The 15,808-nt window shown below is 41.0% G+C and overlaps 2 protein-coding genes across 3 annotated transcripts in view; one reads left to right on the top strand and one right to left on the bottom strand.

Moving 5' to 3' along the window:
- The window catches only part of PLPP1 (phospholipid phosphatase 1), a 115,470-nt gene extending 105,283 nt beyond the window's left edge, over positions 1-10,187 (top strand). Inside the window, exons 5-6 of one of the 2 annotated variants that reach the window (XM_036849064.1) lie at positions 9,035-9,211; positions 9,774-10,187. In XM_036849064.1, coding sequence (XP_036704959.1) covers positions 9,035-9,211; positions 9,774-9,905 — 309 coding nt within the window. In that variant the 3' untranslated portion in view covers positions 9,906-10,187. The remainder of the gene's footprint in view (positions 1-9,034; positions 9,212-9,773) is intronic. The other variant, XM_036849065.1, reaches the window with a different exon arrangement.
- Positions 10,138-15,808, bottom strand: part of MTREX (Mtr4 exosome RNA helicase) — a 137,796-nt gene continuing 132,125 nt past the window's right edge. Inside the window, exons 26-27 of the mRNA XM_036849062.1 lie at positions 11,754-11,858; positions 10,138-10,342 (exon numbers count right to left, since the gene is read on the bottom strand). Coding sequence (XP_036704957.1) covers positions 10,290-10,342; positions 11,754-11,858 — 158 coding nt within the window. The 3' untranslated portion in view covers positions 10,138-10,289. The remainder of the gene's footprint in view (positions 10,343-11,753; positions 11,859-15,808) is intronic.

The raw sequence follows: 15,808 nt of genomic DNA, 5'->3' as shown, positions 1-15,808 counted from the left end.
CATGCCTTATATTTATTTTTGCTCTTCTTCTTTGCTCCTTGACCCTTCTTAAAATATCTGTATATTCGCTCAAATAGAAACTTTTACTGAGCTCTTTTGTGAAATATGAAATTAACGTAGAGAGGATGAAATTACAGAGGGCCTCGACGGCCAGCCCACTCTGTGGACACCCAGGAGCAAACGAGGAGGCAAATTAGGGCTATAAGCAGAGGGCAGATTACCTCAACTTTAGTTTGGTGATTGGGTCAGTATCAGCTATTTAGATGTAAAGGTATAATGCAAAAGAAAAAGTTCAAATAGGTTTGTCATAGACCAGGAAATTTCTGGAGAAGCAAGCAGACCAGAGCAGCCATGCGCTGCGTTTCACTGACTCTGAGCAGTGGAAATATTTAGTTGTGGATGTAGACTCCAGCTTTTATTTCAGCCCCTGAACACACAGATGTCTCCTTACCTTCCAGCGTTCACATTTATATACCACACTTAACCACTACGCCCCCACCCCAGATTCCTTAGGCAATGACTCGTCTCGCTCCCCGAGGCATCTTGGCATCCATGTGTCAGTCCCAGATTCGGGTGGACATGTAGTCATTTAAATCCTCTCTGAGGACAGTTTTTGATAGCCAGAACTTCCCTGTCAATTCCTGACACCCAGAAATTAACTTCTGGTTACAAATGTCTCTTAAAGAAAATACCTGACCATTGTTCTGCTCAGGCAGGGAGTGGAGCCCTGCACACTGTACAGCGCCTGGAGTTAGACCTGTGAAAACCACCTAGGTTGGCGGCAGCACAGGGTAGGGTTGCACGTAGCCAGTTGATGTGCTTAGTGACGCCCCTGGAGTTTGGCCACGTGCCAAAGATTCCAAATTTACTTGATTGTTCAGGAAAAGAGGAATGGGATGAGACTGTCCTTTTTCCAGTACAGTAAGGAATACACTGAAGTACTTTTCCCAGCACTGTCATATTTTGGCTGTAACCCCAGAGTGTTTCTATCACTGCCTGTTATGAAATTTCTATATGAAACTCTACAATAGGAACCCAAGTACCTCTCAGTGTCAGTGCTTCAGCTTGGCTTCCCTCCCTGCTGCAGAACGCCTTGTATCTGGGCCTTGCCCCCATCTCTGTCTTACTCAGACCCTCTGACATCACCTACTTTCCTCAGCATTTGTACAGTCCCTCATCTGGCGTTGACCATACACTACCTAGCACTGTTGATATTTCATGAAGATGTTTCCCAAACTGTGAATTAATGTGAGCATTGGGCAAATGGCCCATAAACTACATGAATCCTGCCTAATTTTAAGGTAGGATTTGAGATTTAAATTTAGGAACTCTGTGAATCCTAAAGATGGTAAAATTAAAGTTTAGCGAAGAATAAACTGAGGCCTGCCTTGCGGTGCTCTCCTGGCCAGGTCTCTCATCAGATGAAGGTGGAACAACACAATGTGCCTGGCTTGGTATTAGAAGCAATGTTTCAAAATAAGTAGACCAAGGTATATTTCTTTGTGTTGAGCATGCTGTTGCTAGTCTAATTCAGGGGTTGGCAGATTTTTTCAGTCACAGGTCAGATAATATTTAGGCTTTCTAAGCCAGGTGCAATCTCAGTCGCATATTCTTTTTTTTCAAATAGCCCTTTAAAAATGTGAAAATAATTCCTTGACTGTGGTTGAAAATGGGGGGGGGAACCCTCTTATTTTTTTTTATATGATTTTTAAAATTTTATTTATTTTATTTACTTATTTTTGGCTGCATTGGGTCTTCATTGCTGTGCGTGCGCTTTCTCTAGTTGCGGCGAGCGGGGGCTACTCTTCTTTGCAGTGCACGCGCTTCTCATCGCGGTGGCTTCTCTTGTTGCGGAGCATGGGCTCTAGGCGTGCGGGCTTCAGTAGTTGTGGCACGCAGGCTTCAGTAGTTGTGGCTCACGGGCTCTAGAGCACAGGCTCAGTAGTTGTGGCGCACGGGCTTAGTTGCTCTGCGGCATGTGGGATCTTCCCGGACCAGGGCTTGAACCCGTGTCCCCTGCATTGGCAGGCGGATTCTTAACCACTGCACCACCAGGGAAGCTGGAAACCCTCTTATTTTAAGAATAAAGTACAGGTGTACCTTATTTTATTGTGCTTCACTTTATCACACTTCACAGATAGTACGTTCTTTGTAAATTGAAGATTTGTGGCAACCCTGCACCAAGCAAGTCTATGGGTGCCATTTTTCCAATAGCATTTGCTCACTTCGTGTCTCTATGTCACATTTTGGTAATTCTCAAAATATTTCAGACTTTTTCTTTATTACTGTTATATCTGTTGTGGTTATCTGTGATCAGTAATCTTTGATGTTACTGTTGCAAAAATATTACAGCTCGCTGGAGGCTCAGATGATTGTTAGCCTTTTTTAGCAATAAAGTATTTTTAAGTTAAGGTATGTACTCTTTTTTAGACAAAATGCTACTGCACACTTAATGGACTGTACAGTATAGCATAAACATAACTTGTATATGCACTGGGAAACCAGAAAATTAATGTGACTCTCTTTATTGCGATATTCACTTTACTGCAGTGGTCTGAAGCCAAACCCACAATATCTCCAAGGTATGCCTGCATTAAGAGACTTTATGATGCAATAGCATTTTATAGTTAAGTGTTACAAGGTCAGTCTCGGAAAGGCAAAATAAAAATGAACCAGCTTCAAAAAATACCTTGTTCAACAATCAAATTTTAAAAATGAGGTTGTACAACTAGATCCTTTAATGGAAGCTAAATGTTTTTTTTTTCTTCAGAAGTTTTAGACAGCAAAAGAAAGGTGATATCCTACTCTTCAGTGATAATAAAATAATGGAAGAATGTTTACATAGTGTCATAGACATTGAGTTTCCTTATTTTTTAAAAAAGTGTAATTTTTTACACAAAAGGCAAAATGTGTACACCTTCTTTTTTCCAGTGTGGTCCTGTGCACTGGGAAGTCCTCACTGTTTATTCTGACAACGTTGTCTTTGTGACCCATATCGTGAGGCTCTTCATAAAGTGGCCCACAAGTGTTAGCTTCTCTGTGTTTTGGGGGAGGCCTCTCTGCACTTGGCAGTGAGGCATTTGCTGCCTGCACGGTGGAGCTTCTTCCTACAACGCTCCTCTCTGGGCTTGAATATCTAGTTATTTTGAGCAAATTGACTCCTGTCCTTCCTGCCCTAAGGAATAAGAACATTGCCTTTATGAATCTCTAGTAATATCCCAGCTAAGCAGCTTTTATTTCTTTAAAAATATCAGGCATAGTAGCTTATATTCAACCCATTTTCAGTAGGTTTTACTTTGCTAAGAGAGATTGGACACTTTATCCTGCATTGAGCCATAAGATTTACATGGGGTTTTCCTGACCAGAAGCCCTACCTGAAGAGTGGCATTTGCTCATTTTGGAGGCAAAAACTACCCCTGAAACCTTCCTTTTCACAAAGGCCAGTGGTGAGGCCTGGTTTCAGTGAGAGCATTCCTTGGAGGATATTGGTCAAGTCGCAAGGCTAATTCTCTTCAAACTAGTTTCTGCTTTCTGAAACTGGGCTCTGCAGTCAGTGGTTGTAATTGATTTGCTCTGAGCTCTTGATTTGACTCACTGGTCAGGTTCAAGACAGGGAGGAATAGATAGACCTCACTGCAGTTTCCTTTTGGGGCCTTGAGGTTAACTCCCTCTCCCTATCACATCCTCCTGTGGTATTTGTCTATCCTCCTCCTTTTAATAGATGAAAATGGGGGGAGGGAGGAGTGTAAAGGTTAGTGAAGTATATGCTGTATCTTTGTCTTTCCTGTTAACTCTTTTTCATTTCCCAACTTGTGTCTCCTGGAAATCCAAGGCCTGTTGCATTTTCCTGTATGTTAGAGCAGGGATGCCACCAGGCAGGTTCATGTGTTCCTTTTATAAAACATGACTGTTCTCTTAAATATTTCAGGACACTGTTCAAACTTGTGGGGGAGGTAGGCATAGGAGGTGTAGTCCTTTATACGCGAGCGAAGACTGGACACCTAACTGGGGATCCTCCCCCATCCATTCTCTCTCCTTGGCTCACCCTTGTGTTAATTCCCTTTGCTTCTCCTCTTAAAAACTTAGTTACCACTGCAAATCCAGCTCAGTGTAAATCCCTGGATTAGGCCCTCTTTTCTACCTGCCTCTTTATGTCTACAAGTCTTCCACTGCTGACTGGCGTTTTGTGGATTGCCCTAGTGAGGAAACTCGCCAGCTGCATTTGTTTTCATCCTTTGTTCCGTTGCTGTCCCGCACTGGGGCTTCATGAATCCTGTACTATTACAGCGTGAAGCTTTTGCTTCTGGGAAGCACCTCAGTGAAGTGCTGCAGGTTATTGCTTTTGTTCTGCCGTTTCCACCTTGTCTTTTATTTCTAGTTGTGAACTATTTTGGAGCTTTTTCCTTCACCAGAAAGTTGGATGTTAGGATTGGGAGGCATCCAGAGGCTAGAATCTCTCATCAAGCAGTACCCCCTTCCCCCCAGTGAAATACCCACTGGGCAGGTCAGTTAGCTAGGCCAAAGTGAAGCATGTTCAGAGAAGAATCTTAGAATGGGCCTGAGAGAATGATAGATGAGTCATTCGGCTTAGGGGCTCACACCCTTGTACTGTTTGCAGAAAAAAAGTCATAGAAGTAAATCCCATGCCTAGTGCCACAGTTCTCTTGTAATGGTGCCTTCAGTGGACATTTAGTATGTTTGTTCTGATGTGGGATTTTATTTTTCTAAGTTTTTCTCCTTGTTTGAACCCAGGTGTACGAACAGCCTGTTTTCCTTTTCATTTGAAACGTACCTTTTTAAAAAGTAAAACTCTCTTATCATTTGAGTCACAGAAATTCAAATTTAAAAATAAAACAGAACAGGATTTTGGTTAAACACACAGAGGCGGCTGTTAACTGGCTTTTTTAACATCTTTATTGGAGTATAATTGCTTTACAATGGTGTGTTAGTTTCTGCTGTATAACAAAGTGAATCAGCTATACGTATACATATATCCCCATAACCCCTCCCTCTTGCATCTCCCTCCCACCCTCCCTATCCCACCCCTCTAGGTGATCACAAAGCACCGAGGTGATCTCCCTGTGCTATGGAGCTGATCTCCCTGTGCTATGCGGCTGCTTCCCACTAGCTATCTATTTTACATTTGGTAGTGTGTATATGTCAGTGCCACTCTCTCACTTCGTTCCAGCTTACCCTGCCCCCTCCCCGTGTCCTCAAGTCCATTCTCTAGTAGGTCTGCATCTTTTTTATCTTTTGGTTGTGAGCAGCTGACTTACATAGATCTCCTAGAGGAGAGGATGGTTTATAGTAAAGACATACATGGATTAGAACAGGCACACCACCAGGAACAGAACTTTTTCCATGTGTCTCACTGACCACCTGGTTTTTTACAGTGTGGCTGCCACTCCACACCGTGGCTGCTTCATCCTTTTCTATTAAATGGCTCGTTCTTATCTAACCATAGCTTTTGCTTCCTCTTTAGTCTGCAAGTAGCCTATCATGTATCCATTAGGTGCCATTTCTACAACTTCTGAAAATAGAGAACTCCTTCTTACTCCCAGCGTAAATCCCAGAGGGCACATTACAGCCCAGCAGATTTCTAGGTCAAGCCTGTTCTAAGTCATACTCAGTGCCCTCCCAGAAAACAAGGCAGGGCTATGTGGTCCCCTTCAGTTTTGTCTGTGGATCAGCAGTTTTCCCCAGAGGGAAAATTGAAAGTTTTTTAAAATAATTAATTAATTAATTTTTGGCAGCGTTGGGTCTTCGTTGCTGCACGTGGGCTTTCTCTAGTTGCAGAGAGCGGGGGCTACTCTTCGTTGCGGTGCGCGGGCTTCAGTAGTTGTGGCTCACGGGCTCTAGGGTGCATGGGCTCAGTAGTTGTGGCTTGTGGGCTCTAGAGCACAGGCTCAGTAGTTGTGGCGCACGGGCTTAGTTGCTCTGCCGTACATGGGATCTTCCCGGACCAGGGCTCGAACCTGTGTCCCCTGCGTTGGCAGGCGGATTCTTAACCACTGCACCACCAGGGAAGCCTGGGAGAATTGAAAGTTGTAGATGCTGCCACTGAACCAGTCTGGTACCATATACAACATTGGATATGGAGTTCTGTAAGTTCTAAATCTTAAGAGATAAGCAATTGAATGCCTTACCTCTAATGGGTTTAGTGCACATGTGATTAACATATGCATGTGTGGGAAGAAGGGGAACAGTGGAGGTTGCAAAGGCAGGGACCTACAGAGCCTTTTTATTATCAGCTCTGGTATTAAAGCATGAGCTGTCCCTGTATCTAGTTCTAACGTAACAGGGCTGAGGAGCATCAGATAGTCAGCTCCTCTGAGACAGGGAAAGATGGAGGAATGGAGACTTCTTTTTAATGAAACATACATACTTTCTTCTCCCCTCTAAAGGACAAGGAGTAGAATTTTAAAAGTTATAAATCCACAAAGTCAAAGAATGGAAAAGGAGACAATAAGCAAGAGGTAAAGATTCTGGAAAGCAGTTAAATGACTGGTAGGAGGAAGCCAAGTCTCTAGCGCCTCCAGAGAGTGGGAGCTTAAAAGATTTGCACTGCAGAACCTGAGAAAGGATGAGGAAGTGGAGCCACCAGAAAGACAGCATGGTGTGCTTTGTTGGACCGGCTCACGTAGGACAGACTTCTGGCTGGCAACATGGGAGGGGAGTTGTCGAGGTCTGGAGTTGTTTAGGGCATGTCAACTGTAGAACTCAGTTGACCCAAGGTTCAAGAAACTCAAATGTTTACCGCCTTGGGGTCTACTGAAATGGAAGAGTCTTCCCAGGGAAGAGCAGGGCTAGAGGTGGTGCCCAGCTTTTGTAGAGCTACATTGAGTACCCTGGACCCAGGGAAACACAGAACAGGCATATAGGAAGCACACTCAATTAACCAACCTCACCCAGAGCTGAGAACTGTTCTGTGACCAGAGCCGGCACTCAGGCCATATGGCCGTTAGTCAGCAGAAGGGCCAGAACACAGAGTGGAGCACAAGGTTAGGTGTATGATCACAACTGGGGAATCCCAGAGCTCCCACAGGGGGAGTGACCTCTGGATCCACACCGAGGGGACCATCTGTACTTGGGTAGACGTGTAAGAAGAAACTAAGTACTTAGAGGGTAAAGGGTTCACCTCAAGTATATTGCAACTTATTTGATTACTGATCCATAAGTGAATGTTATTTTCACAGGGATGTTGAGGAAGAGATTGGGGCAAATTAATACTTATTTAACAGATGTCTGCAGGCTACCTAGAGTCAAAGTCAGGGTTCTTTCAAAGGAAAGTATTGTTAGAGGGATTTTAGAATCTTAAGTGAGGAAGAGCCTTAAAGTTCTGTCTCTGAGTTTCCTTTAGGTTAGGACTAGCTTTACGTCCATTTTAGAGGTTTTTTTTTGCTTTTTGGTTTTTTTTATTGCTGTGTCGCTAGCAGGGATGGGTGCAGTTCTCCCTAAGATGTCTGCATTCATGTAAGTATTTGTAATTCTTAGGTATATGTTTTTATAGTCTGAATAACCCATGCCTTTAACCCTTATCTGAAAAGGTAGCTTAATAATAACCAGAAGAGGGTCAGTTAAACTTGATATATGAAACTTGGCTTCAGCCCTAGTCAAGGAACTGTCCTCCTTAAAATGAACAAAAAGTTTCCAATTAAAATAGAACGAATGAGGTGAATCTTATCTGGCATGGCTGTGGTACCTAATTGGGCTTCAGTTGGCACATGTCAACTTTGTTACAACCAGAACCAACTAACTATCTTCCCAACTCTAGAATCTTGAGACAAGCCTCTTACTCCTTATGTTTTTATAGCTTCAACAACAACAAACAAAAAAAGGGGAGAGGACCTCTACAGAAAGCCAGTAGCACTTCAGCTAGCTAAAGAGTCCAACTCAGTTAAACAACTGGTATGCTCTTTCAGGGTTAGATGTTTATACTATAAAGTACTTGATAAAATTAGACAACCTCTGGGGCTTTGCCAGGTGCTGAGAACTGAACACACACAGCAGTGCCCAAAGAACTGGAAATGGATTTGTGTATCTATTTTAAATAGGCAGCATCATTGGGTACAGCCACATAATTAAATGCAGTCCTCAGAAAACAATTTAAGTATATGAGCCATAAATTACTGAGCAGAGTTTTTAAAAATGAATATTAAGAAGTATATTCTTATTGGATAGAAGTTAGTTAGGAAAAATTTTTTTTTAAAAAAATGAGACTATATTGGCTGAAAGGAGTTCATAGGAAACTATTCCAAATTCATTCTACATTACAATCTTTAGGGATGCACCCGAAGTCAGAGGCAGGCTGACATGGCAAAGGCAAGATTCTCAGGTCTGATTAGAAAAGTCATAGAACTTAAAGGGTACAGGTGCTATTGAAAGAATAGACTCCTTTACTGGATCAGGACTAAACTACAAACTGTATTATTTACTTAGGCAGATTATTGTATTTACTTATAAATACAGATTATTTATTTAGTCTCAGTTGCTCTGTTAAATAATTTGAGGCCAGAGGAGCTCTCAAGTAAATTGTTTGGGTGAATTAAGCAAACTTAGTTCCTAGATAGGCTGGGTAGAAAATATAGTAGCCTGGCCCAGGGTAAGGGCAACCTGTGCTCAGAATGCTAGCAGTTGATCTCAAGACTCTAAACTAATGACAGTTATAATTCAAACTGGAAGGTGAGGAGCTGCCCCCTGAAATCCTAGAAGGTCAGAAACACTTACCTTGTTCATAATTTGAAGAGTGGTCTAAGTAATAAATTATGTTACTAGGGCAATAGTTTTTATTCTTTTAATTTTTTATCCTTTTGGTTTTGTTTTGGGATTAATTTTTAGGTATTAATGAGTACAAGAATGCTTGCCTAAAGCCCTGTTCCATATATAATAAATAACAGATTATTTAATGAATATTAATACTTAGTGACTGTCATTTTAAACATCAGTCCTTTAGCAATGTGGTGATAATTAATATAAAACATAGTCTCCAGTTGGTATGTTAAGCTCTTTTCTTTATTCTTATCTTTTCTGTTAGCTTTATCTTCAAGCCAGGATGAAGGGAGACTGGGCAAGACTCTTACGCCCTACACTGCAATTTGGTCTTGTTGCCGCATCCATTTATGTGGGCCTTTCTCGAATTTCTGATTACAAACACCACTGGAGTGATGTGTTGACTGGACTCATTCAAGGAGCTCTGGCTGCAATATTAGTTGTAAGTATACAGGGCAGGAGCCTGAGAAACACTTGGATAAATAAGTAGAAAAAAATGTCCCAATGAGAAAACTATGCTAAGGCAGAGAATGTGGCTCAATAATTGCTACTGGGTAAGGACCCCAATGTTATTAAAAGTCATTTTAGGATAGATAGCAAATAATACCTACGTTACTTACTCCTTGCAAAAGTTATTTAAAAATTTACTAAATTTTTTTGTTAATTGTAAAAAGCTCTGGCTATAAACAGTTTTCTTTTTAGTGTGAATTGGAAAAAAAAAAAAAACTGATTTACATGAGGAATGACACTTTCATTAAGGGCTAGCAGAGTGAAGCTATCTGCCCAATACATAACAGAGCAACTCTCAGAATGTCCTTAACAAAAATTCCTGTTAGCCACTAATTTATTCGTACTCTTAACCTGTACCCTGTAATGTATATCCTTTTGTTTATATTTATTTTTTGCACACTGCTTATTGCAACTTTGTATATGGTTTTTAAACTTATTTAAAATTGTATCATTAAATACTTTGCCCCATTCTAAATGTTACCTGTTCTATACAGGCTGTATATGTATCAGATTTCTTCAAGGAGAGAAATTCTCCTTTTAAAGAAAGAAAAGAGGAGGACTCTCATACAACTCTGCATGAAACACCAACGACAGGGAATCACTATCGGAACAGTCACCAACCTTGAAGGTGGCAGAGTACCCAGATGAAGCTGGCCTGCTCTCTAAAGGAAAATGATTGCAACCAGAAGGCAAGAGGATGCGTCCTTCTTCCCAGTATACAAGCCTTTAAGGGGACTGCTGCTACTGTACCTCTTGGATGCCCACTTTACCTGTGTGTATATAGTTACATTTAACACAATGGTTATCTAATAGCTCTAAGTTCATTACAAAAAATTTCAAGCCTTTCACTAAAACAAATGCCCCACCTGTACATTTTTTTATTAAAAAAATGTAATGCTTATGTACAACTGTGTATGTAATATGCTTTCTTAGAATGATGCTTGATTTAAATATAATACATCAGACAGGTGGTGAACAATTTAAAATGCCACATTCCTTTAGCTGACTCTTTATAAGTAGAGGCTGGCAGCAAACACAATATCTCTCTTGATTTTGGTGATTCCTAAGAGAAAAGAAAATACGGTTTAAATTTTCAAGACCACAGAGAATGTAATTCCCCTCCCCTGGGGTTTTGAAGACAGCACAACAATCCTGATTAAATTTGGTGAGAGGGCAAGCCTGGAAATTACAAAACCTTGCTTGCCTTGAAAGACACCTAGAGGAGTTCACAGCCACCTCTGAGAGATGGGAAACTTAGAAACCAGACCCCTGTTCTCATGACTCTTTAATCTAAAGTACCCCGTGTGTGCAGGGGTGTCTAAAATTATTCAGAAAGACCAGAAAGACTAAGCTGTCCAAGAAGTTAGTTGACCCAAAAGCATGAATTTTTCAGCCTGCAATGGAAGGCCCTACATTTCAGTTACCATGTGAAATTCTTTCTGGACTAAGGACAAACAAATTTTATCATATAGAAGTTTACAAAACTAGACTTAAACGTGGAGTGATTAAAGAGGTCTGCCTCTATTTAACAATGTTGAAAATATAAGCCAGTTTTCATAAACCTCTTCTTAGGATACTAAGTTGCTAGCAGAATCACTAGGTTTGACTGTGAGCAGCTAATAACTCAGAGCAACTATGTGGCTGCTATTCTTTGATGTTTTAATTCATAGTCCTTTTTCTTGGCCAGCATTCAGATGGAATGAAATTATTTGCAAGCATGTATGCCTCCCCCCATTACTACCACCTTGGTCTAGCCGTTCTTTCCTGATCTGGTCTTCCTGCTTCCACCTTGCTAATCTACAGACTTGCCTGTGATGCAACAGCAAGAACTGCCTTGTGAAACCCAAGTCAGAGCACACCACTCCTGTGTTCAAAACCTCCAATCATTTCAGAGGAAAAAGCTGAGGGCTGGGAGCTACATGACCATTTCTTTTCTTCCTCCAACCCCTACTATTCTACTCACTGTTCAGCTGTGCTCCATCCACACTGGCCTCTTGTTGTTGCTTAAGTATATCAAGTGTCTATGAAGGACCTAAATGCCACCTTCTGAGTAGGGGACCCTAGGCCATTGTATCCATCCTCCAATTCCCCGCTGTCTCTTCCTTTGTTTTTATTGCTACCTGATATATTTTAATTGTTGACTTGTTTACTGTCCACCTCCCTGCACTAGAATGTGAGCCCCATTAAGGCAGGGGTTTGTATCTTTTTTGTTCACTGCTGTATTCCCTGGTGCTTAAAACAATGTCTGGCACACAGTAAGTGCACAATAAATATTTTGAGATTTTATATATATTCATTTACAAACTTTTTCCAACACACACACACTGATATTTTCTTTGAACACTACGAAATGGCCCTTCATGGCAATCCAGTGAAGAGCATCAGAAAATGTTCTCCTAGGTTGTGGTCAAGAGCTCAAGTCTCAACAGGATTTGCCTAAATTATTAGAAAAAGCTTATGGGCTGGATACTGACCTTCTGAAAATTTATTTTCCAGCTCAGTGTTTCCAATGGCTTTTGCTGCTTGACACATTTGTCGAAGTAGTTCTTCCAGGCGCCTCATACAACGAATTATGCTGCCTGGACAGAAGAGGAAACAAATCACTTGTAAAGTGTAAATAATCAGGAATAGCAGAACTTTTGTGAAGATGCAAGGAAGGTGAACATGGGATGATTAACTAATAGTACTTTGAGGGACTTCTCCTGCAGTAAACCAGTAGTAAACATGACTGGTGACTGCTAGGCACCAGGAAGGCTACAAAGATGAAAAGTTTAATTCCCATCCTTGACTAATGGTAGAGAGAGTCATGGATTTATTATAATGTGTTGACACTTGCTGTTAGAGAGGTAACTAAACAAAATGCCCTGGGAGCACAGGAGAGAGCAACATGGGTGAAAGGTAGCAAAGGTGACATATAACTTGGGTCTCTTATGAACGAGGTCCCTGTCAGGCAGTGACAAGGGAAGACCACTGAGACAATGTAGGAAAGCAGCTATTCAAGGACCCTGAGTGTGGCCTACTACGGCCTCTGGATACTATCCTGTGAAGAGAACGCAACAGGGAATTTTTAAGCACGGGGATTAACAGGATCAGATTTGTCATTTTAAAGGTGCAATCAGTCATTCTTCTGGACCTTAAATAGACTCTTTTCATCAGTGCTTTCCTCACACAGTGCATCCTCAATGAAGCATAAAAGAGATCAGTCTCTTCCCACTGGATGTGACTCCCTGTCTGCGACAAGTGTTTGCATCAAAGGTGAAGTTGTAAACACAGTTTCACTTCTGTCAGACTTGCACGAGGAGGGGCCTTGGGATCCTTTCTCTTAAGTGCTACCTGCCTAAGTTTAAAACTCTTGGATTTCATTTTTAATGTCTGAAATACATTAGGAATATCAGTTCTCTCTGATATGCAAGCTGTTAACTCACACTTCAGGTCCTTATTTAACTCCTTGCAACACTGGAAGAATTCATTAACATGTATCAAGTTCTTGTAATACACTCCATGTGCAGTGTTGAGGGCTCCTTTTTACCTTTTAATGCCTTCCACATTATGGTACAATGTGCCCAAGGGAGAAAAACAGTAGAGAGATTTAACTCATAAAGCAGAAGGGAATTTGAGCTTAGACAAAGGCAAAAATATAAGCCATATACCTAAGAGAGTCATCAGGATTCAGCAGGAAGTGCCCATGTACATGTACAGCACCTTTTCTCTCTGAGAAAATGTTGCACAAGGGCCTGGGCTGGTAAGGACAACATGCCTGGTTTCTGAACCCACCTATGGGCCAGAGTAAGCAGAACACAGAGATGCTAGTTCACAGCGAGAGGTTTATGGGATGAGATTGGTCAACAAGAGGACCACCAGCACGTATGTCAACTTGAAAGATCAATGGGGATACCTCTCTTAAAAGGATGCTATCATCTCCTACTTACAGGATGTTCACCTAATCTAGACTTGGTTATAAAAGGAGTGAGCTGAGACACCTGGAGTTAGAGGAAAGAAGACTGGATGGTGACTTGGATACTAGGAAAGATTCAGCTAAGTAATTAGCTCTATGATCTAGGCCCTTATTCTACTCTTATTTCCCCTTCTCATTTGTAAGGTAAATGATGATAAATGCAATTTAAACAGAGGGCTTACTTTACCTAACTGGATTTGTCTCACTTGAGATATGAGATGCACAAATTCTGTGACAGGGGCAAAGCTCTAAAGGAATGTAAGGTCATAATACAGTCCTTGAACCAAAATATTCAAAGTTCATACTTTATTGTCCTTCCTCTTCTCCCATTAAAAGGTCCATGGAGTTCTTGGAGAAGTAGGGTCAAGACTGATATCTCACCTCCACATATACATACATCTTACCATAATCCTGGCTTTCTTATTATAGGAGAGTAAAGTAATTGATGTTTATAATAAGACTTAGGCATCAAGGAAAGGTGAAATAAGGCTGAGCTTGTTTTGAGAAAAAAGGGTGATGTCCAACATTTTCTGAGTACTTTGTGGCAGGTCTATAATCTATGTTTTGTGTAAATTTTCTTGTTTGACCCTTACAGTTCCATGAGACAAGTACTGTTATCCCTATTTCACAAAAAGGGAAAAGAAGAAGCTCAGAGAAATTATAACTTGACCAAGGTCAGAGCCGGGAGTATATGATGGAGTCAGGATTTAAATCTAGACAGTAAGATTCTACAGCCTAAGCATTTAACCATATTATATTATAGTGCCTCACAAAAATGATTTATCTATATTTTCTATGAAAATACTACTTTCATAAATTTCAGTTTTAATTAAATTCAGTCTATACATTTAAAATAATCGAGAAAAAATTGTAAATATTTAGTAAGATTTTCAGGTCATACTCTAAGCTCCTCACTTCTGTTATAAATCTTCATTGCCAGGTAATGCCAAAGAATTTGCAGTAATGGGTTTCAAGAAGTAGGAAGTGGAAATTGGCAAGTAGGATCCAGTCACAAAGAGTCTGTTTTCTTAATTTGGCAATCAGAGTAATGACTTGTGATAATTTCAGTGAAATGGGGGACTAGGTTACTATGGCTCAAGAAGGAAATGGGAGGTAGGGAGTTGAAGATGGTCTATTCTCGACTACTCTTTCCAAGCCTGGCTTGTGAAAGGATTGAGGGACTGAGGATGATGACGACAACAAGATAACTTCCTAAATAATGACGGCAGCAGCGAACACTTATTGACTACTTGTGCCAAGCACTGTACTAAAGGCTCTACAGGCATGATATTAACCTCACAATACGAGATAAGAGCTATTATTATTACCATTTTATAGCTAAGGAAACAGGCACAGTTAAGTAACTTGCCCAGGAACATTCATCTAGTGAGTGGGTAGGATTTAAGACCAGGATATATGCTCTTGCTCTTAAACACTGGATGTTATGTTGGTAGCTGGAGAAGACATGGATGAGAAATATAAACACATTCATATGCTAAAATGGAAGCAGAAAGGACGTGACTCAAAGACTGAGAAGGTGCAGAAAACAGTGGAAGGCGGCCCTGGAACTGAGTGCAATTTCCTCTTAAGAGGAAAATAAGGGAAAGGATATATGCCATGAATTTCTAGGTTAAGACAGACCTAGTGGCATCTCCCTTTCCTCTGAAGCAGGAGTGATCACCTAGAAATCTGGGGCAAAGTTGAGGCAGATGCTTAAGGAGAGCGGTGAGGATCTGGAATTGCCTCTAAGAGAAGTCTCAGAGCCAGAGAGAAGTCCTGCGTGGAGGACATAGTCTCTGGACGTGGACAGACCAGGGATTACATGCATGATGTTAACCTCATAATATGAGATAAGAACTATTACTCTTCCCACTTTATAGCTAAGGAAACTAAGTAGTAGATGGCATCTACTACTTGAGGGACTGTACGAGCAAGCTGTGGGAAAGACTAAGTGAGGTAGAATGTTCAAAGTGTACCTAGCTGGTGCTCAATAATCTCCTCCTCCTCCTGCTACTTCTATTATTACTAGGAAGGTTTAATGTGATTCTGAGGTTACAGACTATGGCTTTTGATGACACCAACTATACAATTATTCTCCAGCAGACCTCTGCTGTGAAAGTATAGGAATAGAGAAAGTGAATTATTAGACTGATCCAGGTTGGTGGTGCATAAGGCAGATGGAAAAACAAGAATATCAGTTGCTTCCTAATTCTCTTTCCATGACTAGAAAAAAGGAACTGTGTTTCAGAAGGAAAGTTCTCTGTAAGCAGTGGCTGTGTCCTCTCCACAGCAGGTCTCCAAGAGAATGAGGAAGCAGCTATGTGATATCTACCTGGTGTTTACTTCCTGTTACTGAGACAACTCATTCTGACACCAATAAACTATACTAAGATTTTGAAAATTAACAGAACAAATGCTGCTTCTTTTACTAGCAACCTTTAACAGAAAAAAATAGTGATTTCACAGAAGATGTTGTTTCCAAGCAGGAAGAGACTGTCGTTAGCCACTTCCAACATTCTACTACCATTTTACAAGTGAGAAACCCTAGAGGTGGTTAATGCCATTCAGGTTCAG

The sequence above is a fragment of the Balaenoptera musculus genome, chromosome 3 (genome assembly GCF_009873245.2).
Source record: "Balaenoptera musculus isolate JJ_BM4_2016_0621 chromosome 3, mBalMus1.pri.v3, whole genome shotgun sequence".
NCBI lineage: Eukaryota > Metazoa > Chordata > Mammalia > Artiodactyla > Balaenopteridae > Balaenoptera > Balaenoptera musculus.
The sequence above is the reverse complement of the archived record's forward strand: the minus strand, read 5'-3'. Positions and strand labels throughout refer to the sequence as shown.